An 18,640-nucleotide genomic window follows, 5' to 3' on the forward strand; every position below is an offset into this window, starting at 1 on the left:
CTGTGTCCAGGACCTGGGCATGCTGTGTGGAGATGGTCAATGTTCTGGTATCTTCAGTGCTTGCTGGGCCTGATGGGCAGGGCAGGAGGGGAGGTGGTACCGCCCACTGAGAGGCCTATAGATCTTGATGCTGAGGGACATCACAGATGTTTCTTATGTCATGTGGTTGACGTGGTGGCCTAGTGGGCTGATCTAGGTGGCATGGCCATTGAGGAGTTTGTTGTACATGTTTATTTTTTACCTTTCTCACTGCTGGGACAAAATACCTAACAAAAATCAGTTTGAGGGCCCCAGTCAGTGAGCTGCTACAGAGGACTCAGCTGCCTCCCCCTCGAGCCCCCTCGCTTCCCGACGCTCCGTCCCCCCTGCCCGCCTTTTCCCGCAGCCGCCTTCCGCAGGCCGTTTCCACCGAGGAAAAGGAATCGTATCGTATGTCTGCTATCCAGAACCTCCACTCTTTCGACCCCTTTGCTGATGCAAGTAAGGGTGATGACCTGCTTCCTGCCGGCACTGAGGATTATATTCATATAAGAATTCAACAGAGGAACGGCAGGAAGACCCTGACTACTGTCCAAGGGATCGCTGATGATTACGATAAAAAGAAACTAGTGAAGGCGTTCAAGAAGAAATTTGCCTGCAATGGTACTGTAATTGAACATCGAGAATATGGAGAAGTGATTCAGCTACAGGGTGACCAGCGCAAGAACATATGCCAGTTCCTAACAGAGACTGGACTGGCTAAGGACGATCAGCTGAAGGTTCGTGGCTTTTAAGTGCTTGTGGCTCTCTGAAGTATAAGTGAGGATTTCCTTGCAATGAGTATTATGTCCCTTCTGTCCCTTGTCACAAGTTTCAAAACCTCACAGCTTGGATAATGTAACCATCTGGGGTCCGCTTTTAACTTGGACTACTGTAACTTCATGCAATAAACTGAAAAGAGCCATGCCAAAAAAAAAAAAAAAAAATCAGTTTGAGGAAGGGTTCATTTAAGTTGACAGTTCAAGATTACACTCCATCAAGGTGGAGAAGTCATGGTGGCAGGAGCTTGAGACAACTGGTCACATTCAGTCTACAGTGAGAATCAGAGAACAGTGAGTGTTGGTATTCTGCTAGATTTCTCCTCTAAGCAGTCCAAGACCCAAGCCAATGGAAAGGTTCTGCACTCAGTTAGGGTGGGGCTTCCTATCTCAAATAACTTAATTAAGATAACCCCTCACAGGCATGCCCAGAGCCTAACCTAATCTAGATAACCCCTCATGGGCATGCCCAGAGACTGATATAATCTAGATAGGTCCTCACAGGCAGGCCCAGAGGCTGACCTAATCTAAATAAACCCTCACAGTCATGCCCTGAGGCCACACTATTCTAGATAATTCCTCACAGACATGCCCAGAGGATAATCTACTGTAAATAATTCCTCACAGCCATGTCCAGAGGCTAGTTTCCAAAGTGATTCTAGGTCCTGTCTAGCTGACAACCAGTATTAACCATCACAGGTCCATCCTTGTCACTTGACCAAACATAGCACTTTCCAGTCATAACCTTACAGCCCTTGTTTCCATAGGTTTATGGCCATCTCATAATGCAAACCAAATCAGTCTAACTTAAAACGTCTCTGCAGTCAGGGCTGGAGAGACTGCTCAGTGGATAAGGCATTTGTTGCTCAAGCTGGAGTCCCCAAATTCAATCTCCAGACCTCACATGAAGAAGCCAGAAGCTGTGGATGGAATTTGTAATCCCAGCACAGGGAGACAGGAAGCAGAGACAGGATGCTCCAGAAGCTCCCGGCAAAGACAGCAAAGAACAAGAGCAGACTGAGAATCCAAAGAAACTCTTCCTCAAAATCAGGCGGAAAGGTAGTGACCTGGAAGTGACTGACCTGAAAGCTGTCCTCAGATACACCCATACTCTCCCTCTTACACACACACACACACACACACACACACACACACACACAGAGAGAGAGAGAGAGAGAGAGAGAGAGAGAGAGAGAGAGAGAGAGAGAGAAAGCCACACACAATCCCCATAGACTTTAACAGTTCCATCTCTGTTCAAAAGTTTAAGTTCAGAGTCTCTTTTCAGACTCAGGAAAACTCCTAACTGTAAGCTTTTATAACATCAAAAACAAGGTCTGTATTTCCAACATGCATCAGCACAGAGCATACATCCACAATCCAAAGGGGTGGAATGGAGACCTAGCAAGGAATGATCTGTCTAAAGCAAGACCAAAACACAGCAGGGCAAACTCCAAATTTTGCAAGGCCCCATCTAGTACCTGGGACTCATGATGGCTTGATAGTATCATCTAGACTCCAAAGGGCTTGGGTAGGTCCACCCCTTCAGCTCTGCTAGCTGTCACACTAGTGCCTCTGTCCAGGGCTGGCTGCACACTGAGCCTGCAGCTTTCTTTAGCAGGTATTTTATGGTTAGGGCACCTCCAACATCCTGAGGTCTTCATTGAAACTTAGGGTTCATCTTCGAAGCTTCATGCAGTGCCTTCCTTGCAGGAATGCCAACCCTACTATCCATTCCTTGGCTTCAAGGACACTCTGGGACTGTGGAGAAATGTGTCACGATCTCCTCAGTCATGCAACTTTCATGCCTCTAAAACCATCAACATACGGACAACATTGCCAAGTTCTGCTGCCAGCTTGGGATGAAGCCTGGCACCCTTGGACAACAGCTTTGGAAGTCGTTGCAGGCTGTACAGGTTGACTTTGGCAAAACATTTTCCTAGGCAGTTGTAATTGAGAAGGGAACTCTCTCAATTTAGTTTTTTCTTTCTTCAAGTGAATTTGGATTTTTACAGAATGGAATCTCCAATGGGTGGGTTTTGCCCTAAGGATACCTTTTCCTAATGTCCCAGTGTAGTGCAAGGGGTTTACTTTCAATAATAGTCCTGATCTAGTTAACAATTACAGCTGCTTTCTCAGCACCAGCCTGAATGTCATCATTTTCTGAGACCTCCTCTGCCAAACAAACTAATCCATTATTTCCAGTTCAGTGTCGTTCAGATTCTCAGGCTGTTTTAAGGATGTGGCCAGTTTCTTTAACAGCACATACCATGAACTGCTTCTAGCCAAGTTCCTGATAGAGTCCTTGTTCCCTCTGAAACCTCGGGGCTGGGTCTCCACTGTCCATGTTTCTCTAAACATTCTTGTCTTCCAAGCTCCCAACAGAATGGCCCATTAAGCTCCACTGACAATATTCAAGGGAAGTTTTCTAGCCCCAAGTTCCATATTCTTCCTGAAAGCCATTTCTAAATGTCTTTGAACTACATGGTCAGAGCAATTGGTCCATACCAATTTTCTATATTAGTCCCCTTCCTCATTGCCGCAACAAAATCGGTTTAAGGGAGGAAGGATTAATTTTGGCTTATACTCTGAGGTCACAGTCCATCATGGTGGGGAAGGCATGGCCACAGGAGCTTGAAGGAGAGCTGGTCACATATCTAGTCCACATTGAGGAAGCAGAGTAATGAATACCAGTGCTGAGCTAGCTTTCTTCTTTTTAACCAGTCTAGGACTCCAGCCTGTGGAATGGCTCTGCCCACAGTTAAGATATGTCTTTCAGGACTGGAGAGATTGCTTAGTAGACAGGCACTTGCCTGCAAGTCAAAGGACCCAGGTTTGATTCCCCAGGACCCATGTAAGCCAGGTGCACAAGGTGGTGCATGTGTCTGGAGTTCATTTGCAGCAAATGGAGGCCCTGGTATGCCCATTCTCTCTCTATCTGCCTCTCTGACTCGCAAATGAATAAATAAAAATATTAAAAAGATAGGCCTTTCTACCTCAATTAATCTAGTCAAGATAATCCCTCCCTCAGAGGGTAGTTTCTTAGATGATTCTAGGTCTGGTGAAGTTGAAAATATAAACTATCACACATGTGTATGTGGTGTGTACATGTGTGTGTGTGTTTCTGCACAAGTATTCACATGTGTGTGGAAGCCACAGATTGATTTCAAGTGTCTTCCTCATCTCTAACTTTTTAATTTTTTAAATTTTCATTGACAATTTCAGTTGAACATAAATGTAGGCAATATACAATAATCATAATCCCCTCTCACCACTCTCCCATCTTCCCCTACCGAATGCCCCCTCCACTAAATCCCTCCTTCTTCTTCTTTACAAACAGTCTCTCTTCTATTTTGATGTTATTTTTTTTTAACTGTCACTTTTGTTAAGACAGTTTCTTTTTTAAATTTATTTATTTGTTTGAGAGCGACAGACACAGAGAGAAAGACAGATAGAGGGAGAGAGAGAGAATGGGCGCGCCAGGGCTTCCAGCCTCTGCAAACGAACCCCAGACGCGTGCGCCCCCCCTTGTGCATCTGGCTAACGTGGGATCTGGGGAACCGAGCCTCGAACTGGAGTCCTTAGGCTTCATAGGCAAGCGCTTAACCGCTAAGCCATCTCTCCAGCCCTATTTTGATGTTATTTTTTTCCATCCTATTATGCAGGTTTTATGTCGGCAGCATCAGCCACTGTGAGTTGATGAATATCAAGACCACTTTGTGTCTGCAAGACAGTATTACAAGCACTTCTCCCCTTCCTTTGGCTGTTACAGTCTTTCTACCACCTCTTCCACAATGGACCCTGAGCCTTGGAGGGTATGATAAAGATGCCTCACTTAGTGCTGAATACTCCACTGTCACTTCTTCTCAACACGGTGAGTTTTGAGTCACCACCATCAGAAAAAGAAGCTTTGCTAACCAAAAGTGAGAGTAGCATTAATATATGGGAATAAACATAAGTATTTAGTTTGGTGGGCCTAATATATCTCTTTAGCCCAACAACAGTAGTAGCTTCTCCCACTAGGACTTATGACCTCCAAAGCCATAGACTTTTTAAATATTTTTTTGAGGCAAACCCAATAGACTGGCTTTTTTTTTTTTTTAATAAAAGAGAGAGGAAAGGGAGAGAGAGAGAGGAAGAAAAAATTGGTGCATCAGGGCCTCCAGCCACTGTAATCAAACTCCAGATGTGTGCGCCCCCTTGTGTGCATGTGTGACATCGCATGCTTGCATCACTCTGCATTTGGCTTACATGGGGCTTGGAGAGTGGAACATGAGTTCTTAGGCTTTGCAGGCAAGAGCCTTAGTGGTTAAGCCATCTTTTCCTCCCATCATCGACTTTTGATTAAGTTTTCAGTACCAGGCAGGAACTCTCTCCCATGGAGTAGGCTTCAAGACCAATCTGAGAGCAGTTGGTTTTTCCTATAACAGACATGCCACCATTGTACCAGTTGGTATATTTGGCCTAACTGGCCAGCCTTAAAGATTGCAGGGTCCACTGCTGGTGAAGTCTGTTGCTGACTTTTCTCCCCCAATGCTTAGATCCCTCCAGCATCCTGAAAGCTAGTCAATAAGGAGGAGGCTTCCAGCTGCACTCCAACTTGATTTCTCAGTGGCCTATAGCCCACCTATATGGAGTCTTCAGCAATAGAGTCTTACCATATAGTTCTGATGAGCAACCAAGAGCATTGGCAATGGCCTATAATGTTTTAGGGGCATAAAGGGCCTCCCTGGCCAATCACTTGCTTGAAGGTATTCCAGCACTAAAATTTTTCTAATAGCAACCTATGGCTTCTGGGTACAATATAATCTATTTCAACAGGATATTTCTGCATAAACTCTTTTTTAACATGTATATGATTATCTAGTGAAGAGTTTCCATATGGCTTATTCATAACATCTTACATTTTCAATAACCCTCCTCCCACCCCCTCTTCTCCTCCATCCATTTCCCTGACCCCACTTAGACCATTTCATCCCCAGTGCTCTGCCCTCTACTTATATATCTACTACTATACCTGCCCTCTAAGCCCCCCTCTTTTCTCTTTCTCATAGATCCTTTATAACTCCCTGGTCTCTACTACTGACTTTACTACGACTCACATACAAATCTAACCATTTGAAGCTAGGATCCACATATGAGAAAGAGCATGTGGTGTTTGACTTTCTGAGCCTGGGTTACATCACTTAGTATGATGTTTTCTAGATTCATCCATTTACCTGCAAATTTCATTTTTCTTTACTGCTGAATAGAACTTCACTGTATCTTCATTATCCATTCCTCAGTTGAAGGGAATCTAAGCAGTTTCTATTTCCTAGCTATTGTGAATAGAGCAGCAATAAACATGGATGAGTAATTATCTCTATATTAATGACTAGAGTCCTTAGGGTATATGCCAAGGCGTGTTATAGCTGGGTCAATGGAAAATCTATTTTTAGCTGTCTCAGAAAAATCCAATCTGACTTCCACGATGGCTGTACCAGTTTGCATTCCTACCAGCAATGGAGAAGGCTTCCTCTTTCTACACAACATTGCCAACATTTGTCATTTGATTTCTTTTTATAAAATTTATTCATTTATTTGAGAAAGAAAGAAAGAGAGAATGGGCACACCAGGGCCTCTAGCCACTGCAAACAAACTCCAGACACATGTGCCCCCATATGCATCTGGCTTACATGCGACCTGGAGAATTAAACCTAGGTCTTTGGGTTTTGCAGGCAAGCACCTTAACTGCTAAGCCATCTCGTTAGCCCTCATTTGGTTTCTTGACGATAGCCATTCTGACAGGAGTGAGATGGAATCTCAAAGTAGTTTTAATTTGCATTTCATGGATATCTAAGGATGTAGAACATGTTTTTGGATGTGTAAGGGACATTTGTATTTCTTCTTTTATGAGCTCTCTATTCAGTTCCATAGCCCATTTTTTATTTATTTATTTATTTTCACTGTAGAGTCTTCCTCTAGCCCAGGCTATTTAGAATTCACTCAGTAGTCTCAAGGTGGCCTTGACCTCACAGGGATCTTCCTACCTTTGCCTCCCAAGTGCTGGGACTAAAGGCATGAGCCACCACGCCTGGCTATTATTTAGTTTTTTAGAGTTCTTTGTATATCCTAGATATTAATCCTCTGTTAGATATATAGCTGAGAAAGATTTTTCTCCCATTCTGTAGGCTTCCTCTTTCTCTGTTCATAGTGTCCGTTGCTGTACAAAAGCCTTTTAACTTCATGAGGTCCCAATGGTAGATTAGTTGTGCTAGTCCTGAGCAACTAAGGTGCTATTCAAAAACTCCTTGCCAGTGCCCATATGCTGAAGAGTTTCCTCTACATTTTCCTCTATAAGTTTCAAAGTTTCAGGTCTGATATTGAGGTCTTTGATCTATTTGGACTTGATTCTTGTGCACCAAGAAAAATAAGGATCTATCTTCTATCCATCTATCTATCTATCTATCTATCTATCTATCTATCTATCTATCTATCTATCTACCTATCCATCCATCCTGTTTACCACCAGCCTTATTTTTGTTGCTCAGAATTGCTTTGGCTATGTGAGGTATTTTTGTGCTTCCAAATAAATTTTGAGATTTTTTTTTCTATTTCAGTGAAGAATGCTATTGGGATCTTGATGAAGATTGCATTAATGTGTAGACTGCTTAGAAATTTTCACAATATGGATTCTTCCAGTCCATCAAAGTAGGATGTCTTTCCATTTCCTAGTGTATTCTTCATTTCTCTCTTGAGTGTTTTAAAGTTTTCATTGTAGAGATCCTTCACTTCCCTGGTTAGGTTTATTCCAAGGTGCTTTGTTTTTGAGTCAATTATGAATCAGAGTCATTCTCTAATTTTATCCTCAGCACTTTTGCTACTACAATATAGGAAGCCCACTCATTTCTATATATTAATTTTGTATCCTGCTACTTTGCTGAAAGCATTAATCAGTTTTAACATTTTTTCTAGTTGAGTATTTAGGGTCCCTTATATATAGAATCATATCATCTGCAAATAATGACAATTATTGCTATAGCCAAGACTTCCAGTACTATGTTAAATAAAAGTGGGGGCAGTGGACACTCTTGTCTAATCCCTGATTTTGGTGGAAAAGATTCAAGTTTTTCCCTATTTAGTATAATGTTGGGTATATGTTTATCATAAATAGCCTTTGTTATGTTAAGATATGTTCCTTCTATTCCCATTTTCTTTAGGACTTTTATCATGAAGCGATGTTGGATTGTGTCAAATGTCTTTTCTGCATCTAATGAGATGATCATGTGATCTTTGTCCTTCGGTCCATTTATATGGTGTATTACATTTATCAACTAATATATGTTAATAATCCTTGCATCTCTGGGATAAAGCCTACTTGCTCAGGGTAAGTGATCTTTTTGATGTGTTCCTGTACTCTGTCAGTATTTTGTTGAAAAACTTTACATCTATGTTCATGAGGGAGACTGGTCTGCAATTTTCCTTTTTATTTTGTCTTTATCTGGTTTTGGTATCAGGTTAATGCTAGGAGTTGGATAGCATTCCTTCCTTTTCTATTTTATGGAAAAGTTTGAGAAGCATTGCTGTTAGATCTTCAGTGAAGGTCTGGTAGAATTCAGTGAATACATCTGGATCTGGAGTTTTTTGTTGGGAGATGTTTTAATAACTGCTTTTATCTCATTGCTTGTTATAGGCCTGTTTTGATAGTTTATCACATATTGTTTTAATTTTGCTAGGTCATATATATCCAGGAATTCATCCATTTCTTTTAGATTTTCCAACTTTGTGGAGTATATGTTTTTAAGGTGTGCCCTTTTGATTTTTTATATTTTTCATTTATTATTATTTATTTATTTATTTTAAAGAGAGAGAGAAAGACACATATAGACACACACACACATGCAGAAAGCAAGAGGGGTGGGGGAGGGAGAAAGGCTGTGCCAGGGCCTCTAGCCACCACAAGAAAAGAACAATTGGGTACACTCATTTTTGGTGCATACGTGTGTTTAGAATTGTAATGTCCTCTTGTTGGATTTTTCCCTTAATCAGTACAAAGTGACTTTGTTTTCCCTTCTAACTGATGTTGGTTTGAAGTCTATCCTCTCAGATATTAGAGCAGCAATACCTGCTTGTTTCCTAGGCCCCTTTGCTTGAAATTCATTTTTCCATTCTTTTACCCTAAGGTAGTATAGTAGACAGCTTCACATTGCTGGAATGAATTTCCAAACAGATACGGTTTGGCAGAGGAACAGGATTTATTTCATCTTACATATCCTATGGGAAGTTTGATCAATGGCAGAAGCTGGCTCCCCTTCATAAGTCCAAGCAGAGAGATACCACCAAACAGCCAGCACCATCAGTAAGCATCAACAACAGCACCCACAAAACCTGCCTGAGCCCCAAACTTCTCTGTACACCTTTGGGCCGGTATTCCCATCTATCCCCAGTGACACCTTAGGGCTGGAATCAAGGATCCGCCCCCAATGACACCTCCTCCAGTCACGTAGCTGGAAACCCAAGTTACAAGTCTAATCTGAACACATACATTCAAATTACAAGTAGATACCACAGGTATCTTTTATGGAAAAGTGAGTTTCTTGGAGGCCACAGACCTCCAAGAAGCATCCCATCTTTCAATTCAGTCTACATGTCTGTGTTTTTTTGATTGGGGCATTTAGATCACTGATATTAATATATTAATGAAAGGTGTGTATTTATTCCTGCAATTCTTCTTGATTTTTTAGTGTTTGCTATTTTTCTGTTGCTCACTTGCATTAACTATTATTCAAACATGGGTTACTCTTTCCTGTGGTCTCATGTATGTGCTTTTCCTTCTCTTCAGTCTAAAGGATCCCTTCAAGTGTTTTCTGCAGAGCTGGCTTAGTGGTTATATATTGCTTTAGCATGTTTTTCTCATAGAAAGCTTTTATTTATCCTTCATTTATGGCAGAGCTTTGCAGAATATAGTAGTCTGGGTTGGCAGTTGTCTTTCATAACTTGGAATCCATCGTTCCAATCTCTGCTGGCTTATAATGTTTGTACTGAGTGATCTGTTGTTAGCCTGGTGGGTTTGCCTGAATAAGTGACCAGGTGGTTCTCTCTTGCTGCATTCAATATGTTTTCTTTGGTCTGCATGTTTAGTACTTTATAATATGGCGAGGAGAGGTTATTTTCTGGTCTTGTGTGTTTGGTGTCCTAAATGACTCCCATATCTGTACTGGCATCTCTTTCCCTATTTGGGGGAAATTTTCTTCTATGATTTTGTTGAAAATACTTATTATGCCCTTAGACTGAAATTCTCCTTCTCCTCTTTCTCTTCTTCCTCCTCCTTCTTCTTTTGTGCCCCAAATTCTTAAGTTTAATCTCATTCTTTTTCTTGAATGTCCTCAAATTCCCACTTATGTATATTATTAGTCTGTCTTTCTCTCTGTTGGAATGTTCTAGGTTTGCCACCTTGTCTTCAATACCCAATATTCTGTCTTCTCCTTGATCCATTTTTATTTGGTGAGACTTTCTACTGAGTTGTTGTTTTTTGTTTTTTTTTTTTTTGACTTACTGTGATTTTCAGTTGTAGTATTTCAAATTAGTATTTCTTCAGTATTCCTATTTATTTACTCATGTCTTGTTTTGAGCTCTGTATTTGTTAAGCTAATTTCCTGTGGTCTCTTGGGATTCCTCAGGAGTTGCTTCTTTGATTCCTTTTATCTAATCTATGATTTCTTTTAGCATATGTAAAAAAAAATCATTCTTTTGAATTCTCTGCCTGGCATTTCATCTAATTCAGTCTCACAGAAGGTCATTATTGGATTTTTAATTTTTGGAGAAATTATATTGTCTTAATGTTTTGTGTTTCTTATATTATTGGGTAGAGATTTTTCCATCTTGAGTTATTTCAATGCTTGTGTTACCTAGTTATCAGCTGTGCTGCAGTTACCTTCTCATTCAAAGTTACCTTCTCAGACAATACATCTGATCTAGAGCAGCTGATGAGAGGAAAGGTGTTTCTGTTGGCTAACAGTCTCAAGGAGAAGCTTCATAATGGCAGGGGAAGTCTGGCGTGAGCCGGACACCTCCTTGCTACAGCAGGTGGAAAAGAGCAGCGGAAGACTGAGCCAAGCTCTGGCAAGGGGGAGCTGCTATAATATTCCTAAGCCTGTCCCCAACAAGACTCTTCCTCCAGCAAGGCTCCACCTCCCAAGTTAACATCAGCTTGTAACCAAGCTTTCAAAACACACAGGTTTATGGGGAACACCTACCTCAAATCGCCACAAGCTGTATTCTTAGATGTGTAGATCAGAAATTATATTGTTAGGGTAGTAGCTCAAAGTACCAAATGTGGCTTCTATATTACTCCCAGAGTAATGGTAGGAGTGACCCAATCTGCTGGATATGCCTGCTACGCAAATGTCCTAGTACCAAGTTAACAATAATGTTCCTTTTGACTTGAGCAATTGCTGGTGGGTAAACAGACAAGGCTGGTAGAAATATGCTGGGCTTTGGTTGCTTAGAAGTGGGAACAGAGTAGAGTGGGTTAGTATGAGGAATAGTCTTAACTTTGAAAAAGGTGGAGGTGGTACAGGTATCTGAGAAAGGGAAGTTGGGATACTGTTAGGTTCCACAGATTTTAGAGGTTATTGGGACTATGAAAGGTTGTACTTATGGATAGTGAAGAGGAAGGGGCTAAGGAAGAAAGCATGTGAAGAAGAGGTTAGGAACTGAGGGAAAGTAAACAAGTTGTGCTTGGGAAGGATAATAGAGAGATTCCAATAGTAGGCTGGGCAGAGAAAAACACAAAACAAACCTAAAATCCAACTGAGCAACACACAAACACAAACAAAACCAACATGGAGTATTTATGCATGAGTGGGGATTAAACAAGCCAACAAACTAACAAAACAAAGGCCCCGAAGCTGTGTGGGCATGGTGACCCACCCCTTCATTGTGACATTTGGGAGGCTGAGATTCCTAGGGTATAGTAAGACCCTGCCCTGGTAAGGGGGGCGAGCAGTATAAGCTAAGAAATATCCAGTGACAAAAGTTAACCCTAACACCCAACTTACTTAAAAATGCAAAGATAGGCTGGAGAGAAAATATGCTTGCATACAAAGTCTGATGGCCCAAGTTTGATTCCCCAGTTCCCATGTAAAGCAAGATAGATAAAGTAGCACATGTATTGGAATTTGTTTATAGTGGCAGAAGGCCTTGGCATGCCCATACTCTATCCATTATCTATCTATCTATCTATCTTCTATCTATCTATCTATCTATCTATCTATCTATCTATCTATCTATCTACCTACCTACCTATCTATCTATCTATCTACCTATCTATCTATCTCTATCTATTATCTATCTATCTATCTATCTATCTATCTATCTATCTATCTATCTATCTATCTCTATCTACCTATCTATCTATCTCTCTCTATTATCTATCTATCTACCTCTATTATCTATCTATATCTATTATCTATCTATCTATCTCTATTATCTATCTATCTATCTCTTATCTATCTGCCTCTTTCTCTCTCAAATAAAAATATTTAAAAAGAATGGCAAAGTCAACTAAAAGTACATCAATAAAATCTAACACATAAGTATTTTTATCTTAATGGGTTAGGTTTTGAATTCTTTCTTTCCATGGGATACTTTTTAGTTTGCCACCTGCTCTGATATGGAAGATCATTATTGGAGCAGTTAGCACTCCCAGTTTTGCCTATATACCTGACTTTGGGGCATGTATTGCCCCAGTGTAGAGCAGCCCAGTTATATTTTGGGGTGACCTATCGCACCTACATTGAGCGTGAAGCTGGTTCTCTTTGGTGCACTGTGAGCTCTGCTCAGCTGGTGAGGTCAGCAGATCTGCCCTTCAGGTCAGCTGTGCTGGATGCTGTGGCAGGAAGAGGTGGCTCCGATCCCCCGGTCTGATGGGATCTCCAGTGGTTCCTGGTACTGGCATGTGGGGAAAGGAGGCTGTGGAATGTTCTCTGAACTTGTTCTGGAGCTGCTCAGCTGGTCCCCTTTCCTTCTTCGGGTATGTTGATTTTGCACAGCCCGTGGAGAATCCCTTCCCTGTCGCTCTGCTCTCACTGGCTCCTGCATGGCTGGCTGGGTAGAAGGGCTTCTCAGGGGTTGCTGGCTGGAGCCTCATGCTCCATGACCTGCTGGAAGCTCCTTCTCTGCAGAGGTCTTGTGTGGGTTAATAATTCTTCGCAAGCCTTCACTTTCTGGTAAGAGTGTCTTGTTCTTTACTTTGCCTCTTTTCTCCCAGGTTTCTTTGGCGAGGCTCCTATTCTGCCATCTTAAGTGGAAGACTTGGCTTTTGTTTATGGTAGTCTGAGGCAGGGCCTCACTTTAATCCACGCAATCTAGAACTCACTCTGTAGCCCAAGCTAGACTCCCCAGTGCTGAAATTATAGATATGCACCATCATGCCCAGCAACCACCTTAATTTTGAGGCAGGGTTCCCCACTAAACCCAGAGTTCATCAGTGCAGCTAGGCTATCTGGCCAGTAAGCCCCAGGCATCCCCCTGTCTCCTGCTCCTCAGGCTGGGATTACAGGTGCATACGATTAGGCCTGGCTTTTATGTGCATGCTGGGGATCCGAACTCAGGCCCTCATGCTTCTACAGCAAACACTTTACCCACTTAGAAATCTCCCTAGTTCCCAATAATAATTTTATATAATAATATATTATATATAATATATAAAATAAGTTTTATATAATAATATTTTTAAACTATTTTATTTATATTTATTTATTTATTTGAGAGAGAGGAAAAGAAGCAGAGAGAGAAGCAGATAGAGAATGGGCATGCCAGGGCCTCCAGCCACTGCAAACAAATTCCAGACACGTGCACCACCTTTTTGGTTTACGTGGTTCCTGGGGACTCAACCTAGTTCCCCAACTTTGCAGGCAAGTGCCTTAACTGCAAAGCCATCTCTGGAGGGGTTTTTGTCGTTGCTGTTTGTTTTGGTTTTTGGCTTTTTGAGGTAGAGTCTCGCTGTAGCCCAGGCTGATCGGGAGTTCACTATGTAGTCTCAGGCTGGCCTCAAACTCACAGCAATCCTCCTACCTGTGGATCCTCAGTGGAGGATTAAAGGCATGTGCTATGTCTGGATTTTTGTTTTGTTTTGCTTTTGATTTTTCAAGGTAGGGTCTTGCTCTAGTCCCGGCTGACCTGGAATTCACTATGTAGTCTCAAGTGGCCTTGAACTCACCCAATCCTCCTACCTCTGCCTACCAAGTGCTGGAACTAAAGCCATGTGCCATTATGCCCTGCTCCTGGCTTTTTTTTTTTTAATGACTGCATTTAGTCAGGGGACAGGTAATGAGCAGAGTGGGACAGTCCTACCCACTAAGGAATTGTCCAGTCCACATGGTGTCTCCCAACCCTGCTGGGCATTCATGGAGGGAAGAAATGCTGCTCACCATTACCTGAGTCTAGACAGTAACCAGGTACTTTCTGTGTAAACATGAAGACACTGCAGTCTAAACACACACTGCATTCTCCACGGGGCGGCTCTGGACCAAACGCAGTGATGTCTGAAGTCTAAACTGAGTCCGATTCTGAGCGAGCCGAGACTGGCGCACAGCTGGCCGTGGCACCCGACGCCCATCCGCACTTGCTGCGCGGTTGCAGCGGCTTCACTGTGGCCCGCGGAGGCCGTGAGCCCCTGGCTTACTTCGCCACCTCTCCTGGGGCTGCCGGGTAGGGCTTGGCCATGTTCAAGTGAAGATTTTATTTTACAGACATTCTTTATGTTTCCTCTGTTGGCACAGTTGGAGTTAAACGTATACAGGTATTTATAAAAAGGACGGGAGGGGCGGGGGATGCAGCTCACTTGGAAGAATGCTTGCCAAGCATGGGAGAGGCCCTGGTCCCTTTCCCAGAACCTTGTAAACTCGGTGTAGCGGTGTAGTAGTACGTGTCTGTCGTTCCAGCACTCTGAAGGAGGAAGCAGAAGGAACGGGAGTTCAAGCTTATCCTTGGGTGCACAGCAAGTTTGAGGACAACATGGGCTACTTGTGACCCTACCTCAAAAATAAATGCAGGCAGTGCTGGAGAGATGGCATAGCCGTTAAGGCACTTGCCTGCAAAGCCTAATGACCCGAGTTCAATTTCCAAGTAACCACTTAAAGCCAGATGCACAAAGTGGAACTCCGTGCATTTGGAGTTTGTTTGCAGTGGCTGGAGATCCTGGTGCACCGATTCTCCCTGTCTGTCTCTCTCTTCTTGCAAATAAAGAAACAAAAGTATTCAAAAGAAGTAGTCATGAAATAAAAATAAAGACAGGTAGACTGTGTTTAAGTCACTGCCTAGCCTACTGCACTGCACAAGGTACTCAGTCATGTTCTTTCATTCGTTAATTTAAAAGGGTGGCTTGGAGACATGGCTCAGTGGATAAAGTACGCGTGCTACAACTCTGAGTACCTGAGTTTTGATCCCCACACCCCCATGTCAAAAATAACCAGAAGCTATGGTGGTGAGCTTCTGTCATCTCCCAGCATGCCTGTGATGAGGGAGGCAAGGACAAGACCATTTTCCGGAAGCTCGCAAAAGCAGTGGAGAACAACAAAGAAAGCCTGCCCTGAAGTGAGGTGAAGGCAAGGACCGACTGCAAAACTGTCCTGACCTTCGCACAAGCATCGCGGCATGCACGTGTACACACACACACCTGCGTGCGTACATGCATTGAATCTGTAAATAGGTTTAAAAATTTTTAAAGATATAGATGTAGCCTGTTGTAATATATATAAAATTAAACTAAAAAAATAAATATACAAATTTTAAAAAGATATGTATGTAGGTTACAGAAAATGGGGTCCCCTTTGAGTATTAAAAGTACTTCCTTATCTCTCACATGAAATCAAGGTGTCCACACAGAAGGTGGAGGTCAAGCCATGGAAGCTTAGGAGAGTTCACACCTCAGCTCTGGGGGGGGTCTGGACACGTGTGAGGAGGAATGATGAGTGACAGACCAAGCACACTGCTGGAAAAGACTCTCCAATGCCCTAATTTTGTCACCTGTTGCTTGGGCCTTGGCTGCTCCCAGTCCCAGAACATTCTGTGGGGCAAACTAAGCATCAGGTTTTCTTGACCCCAGCATCTGGCTGGCTTCTTGCTCAGGGTAACTGGAGCCCAGCCTTCCGGGACACCAAGCAGAGGCTGCCTAGATTGGAAGGCCCAGCCACGGTCAGAGCCCAGGTGAGGATGTCGCAGTATGTGTCCCCAATCTTTCTTCCTCTTGGGAATAAAACCATCGCGTCTGTTGAGGGTTTCCTCCACAGCTCTTCTCTTTATCAGAGTCCCATGCTTGTTGTCAAAAGAACCTCACAGGGCGCAGGCGCAGGAGGGTGGAATTTTCCGTTGCCTCCTATCTTCATTAACCAGAGGCAGGCAGGCATTGTTAATGACTTAGCATGAGCCCAGCTCAACTTTTTCTTACTGCAACCCCAACCCCCACTCACTTCAAATCAATTTTTCCCCCTTTACAAAATCCAGATCATACTGAGTCTATTCCGTGGTGATCTGTTTTGACGGTGCGCAGGGCGTGGAGGCCGTCTGCTGCCACAGAAGCGTACACACTAAGTTCCCTGCCTCTGTGTGCACGCCTTCATTAATTTGTTTTTAAATTGTTCCATTAAACTGTTTTCTTTCTCACAGAATGAATGCATGCATATGGTGAGAACATAAAATGCAAATATCTCTCTATCCTCTCAGACACTCCCAGCTAGTTTTCTGGCTGTTAAGGAGCAACACTGAAGAAAACCTCCTTGTGTCTTTGTTTACCTACCTATGTCCCCATAAAAAAGGAGGGATTACTGACCAGACCCTCGTATCTGCTGGCCAGGTGATTTTACTTTAGATAGCCAAGGTTAATAATGTCTGTGTTCCACTGATTACGACAGCTGACCTTGACTACGAAGAAGGAAAGAGAGGACGGGTTATTGCGGTGAGAACCAGCCCTTCCCAAGGCCCCAGCCAGGAGCCTGCTCTGCACACAGTGGCTTGCTCAGTCCACTGAATGACTAGGAGGTAACAATGATTATTATCCCATTTTGCAGACGAGGAAACTGAAACACAGAGAAGTGGAGGAATTTGCTTGAGGCTGAAACCCTCACTGGTCATGAGGTTCAGGACCACCCTGATATCTCCCGCTTTCCTGAGGCGTGGCATGCACATTGGTCCTGTGAGTTTCCATCCTCCCTGAGTTACTGTGACAGTTAATTTCTATTATCAACTTAATCAGACTAGGAATGAAGGAAGAGACAGTCCTGGGTGAGTCTATGAGGACATGTCCAGGAAGGCCAAGCTGGAAGAGGAGGACCTTCCCCAGAGTGGACAACCCTTCTGGTAGCAGCCTACATATAAAAAGGTTCCAGGAAGACTCAGCGCCTTTGCCTGGCTGCGCCTGCTAGTTGAGCTCAGTTGTCTTCCTTCTCTCTACATTGCACCTTGGCAAATTGCTGGAGTGAGCCGGTTCTCAACACCCAGTTAGACTGAACTAGTATCATAATCTTCAAGGCCCGCCCCCAGTGACACGCCTCCTCCAGCAAGGCTCCACCAGCTGGAGACGAAGTTTAATCACAGACACTTGAGGCTCTGGGGCAGTTTGACACTCAAACCCCCACAATCCTGATGGGAGGAGCAAACATGGCTGCCCTATGGGGCCCTGGGGCGGAGGGTGTTGAGTGCTGAGCATGGCCAGCAAGCTGGAGGGGTACACAGACCTCATGTTTTACCCTTGGACCTGAGGAAGTAAGCTGGGGGAATGGTCAAGAGCCCTGTGGGCTCCCACCTCCATCCTTCAAGCCATACACTTTCCCTGTAGCAGGCAAAGATGGCTAGGATATGATAATCACAGAGGGTACAGCAGTCAGTGCTTTCAGCTAAGTTACTGGCCCTGCTTGTAGTCTGGCTTCACAATGACACTCTGAGGGAGGTACTGAGCTGCCTCCATTGTGGCTCCAGGGGATCAGAGAGGCTATTTTCCTGAGGCTACTCAGTATCTAAGCCGCTGAAGGATTCCCAGCACTCCTTTAACCTCAGTGGCTATGTCACTCCCAAGCTCAGTGTCCCACACATCATTCGAGATGGTGGTAACGTGCAGGCTTCAAGCCCAGCCTTGACCTACAAAATCAAAACATAAGCAGCGTGAGGTTCTGGGAACTGCTATTTTGACAGGTACCAGGAGTCGTTCTATGGTGTGGACACTATGCGGTCCAACAGACCTACCCAGAAAGCTCTGGGAAGTTCCCAGCTGTTGCTTCTGAACAGTGGGAAGGAGGGGCTCTCAATATCAAGTCAGACAAGAAGCTCTGGGGCTGGTGGAGGGATGGCCATGGTCCTCCCCACTTCCCTGCACCCTCCTCCTCTGGCAGCCAGGACTGAGGGAGAGGTCACAGGCTGACTTGAAAAGCCATAGCAGGTGGGCTCCCAGGGGACACCTGTACCTCTCTGGGGCTCTCCTCCTGACCCTCCTCCTCCCACTCCCAGAAACTGCCTCACCCCATCCCTCCTCACAGGACATAGTCACAGCCACTCTGATAGAAGCCAGGTGCTGTGTAGACCCTGCGGGTCAGAGAGGGGGGCGACTGAGCCTCGAGGAGCAGGAGGGCTCCTACTTGAGTCCAGCCTTGCCCTGCTGTAGGCCTTCCCTAGGGGTCCCTAGTTCCAGTCACATCTCAGCAAGGACCTGTCCAGCATGAAACCAGGCTCACATGGTAACCCTGCTAAACCTGAATGTACTCGCTGTTACGAATAGCCCCTGTCGTTACTGCCAGTACCATCGTGTGGAGCTGGAAAGCAAAATACTCAGTGTCCGTCACTGCCACTGGGCTGCAGGGTTCCTCAGGCAGTTT

At 43.9% G+C, this 18,640-nt stretch overlaps 1 protein-coding gene across 1 annotated transcript; it reads left to right on the plus strand.

The window, feature by feature from the left end:
- The first annotated feature begins 318 nt into the window (after positions 1-318).
- Positions 319-778, plus strand: LOC101602005 (eukaryotic translation initiation factor 1-like). The gene has a single exon (XM_045141790.1). It carries the CDS (start codon positions 432-434, stop codon positions 771-773), a length of 342 nt encoding a protein of 113 aa, XP_044997725.1. The 5' UTR covers positions 319-431; the 3' UTR covers positions 774-778.
- Positions 779-18,640: the final 17,862 nt, after the last annotated feature.

The sequence above is a fragment of the Jaculus jaculus genome, chromosome 1 (genome assembly GCF_020740685.1).
Source record: "Jaculus jaculus isolate mJacJac1 chromosome 1, mJacJac1.mat.Y.cur, whole genome shotgun sequence".
Taxonomy (NCBI): domain Eukaryota; kingdom Metazoa; phylum Chordata; class Mammalia; order Rodentia; family Dipodidae; genus Jaculus; species Jaculus jaculus.

Bases quoted from the DNA above. Each gene is read 5' to 3' on its own strand.
- LOC101602005 (XM_045141790.1), top strand. From the start codon at position 432: ATGTCTGCTATCCAGAACCTCCACTCTTTCGACCCCTTTGCTGATGCA.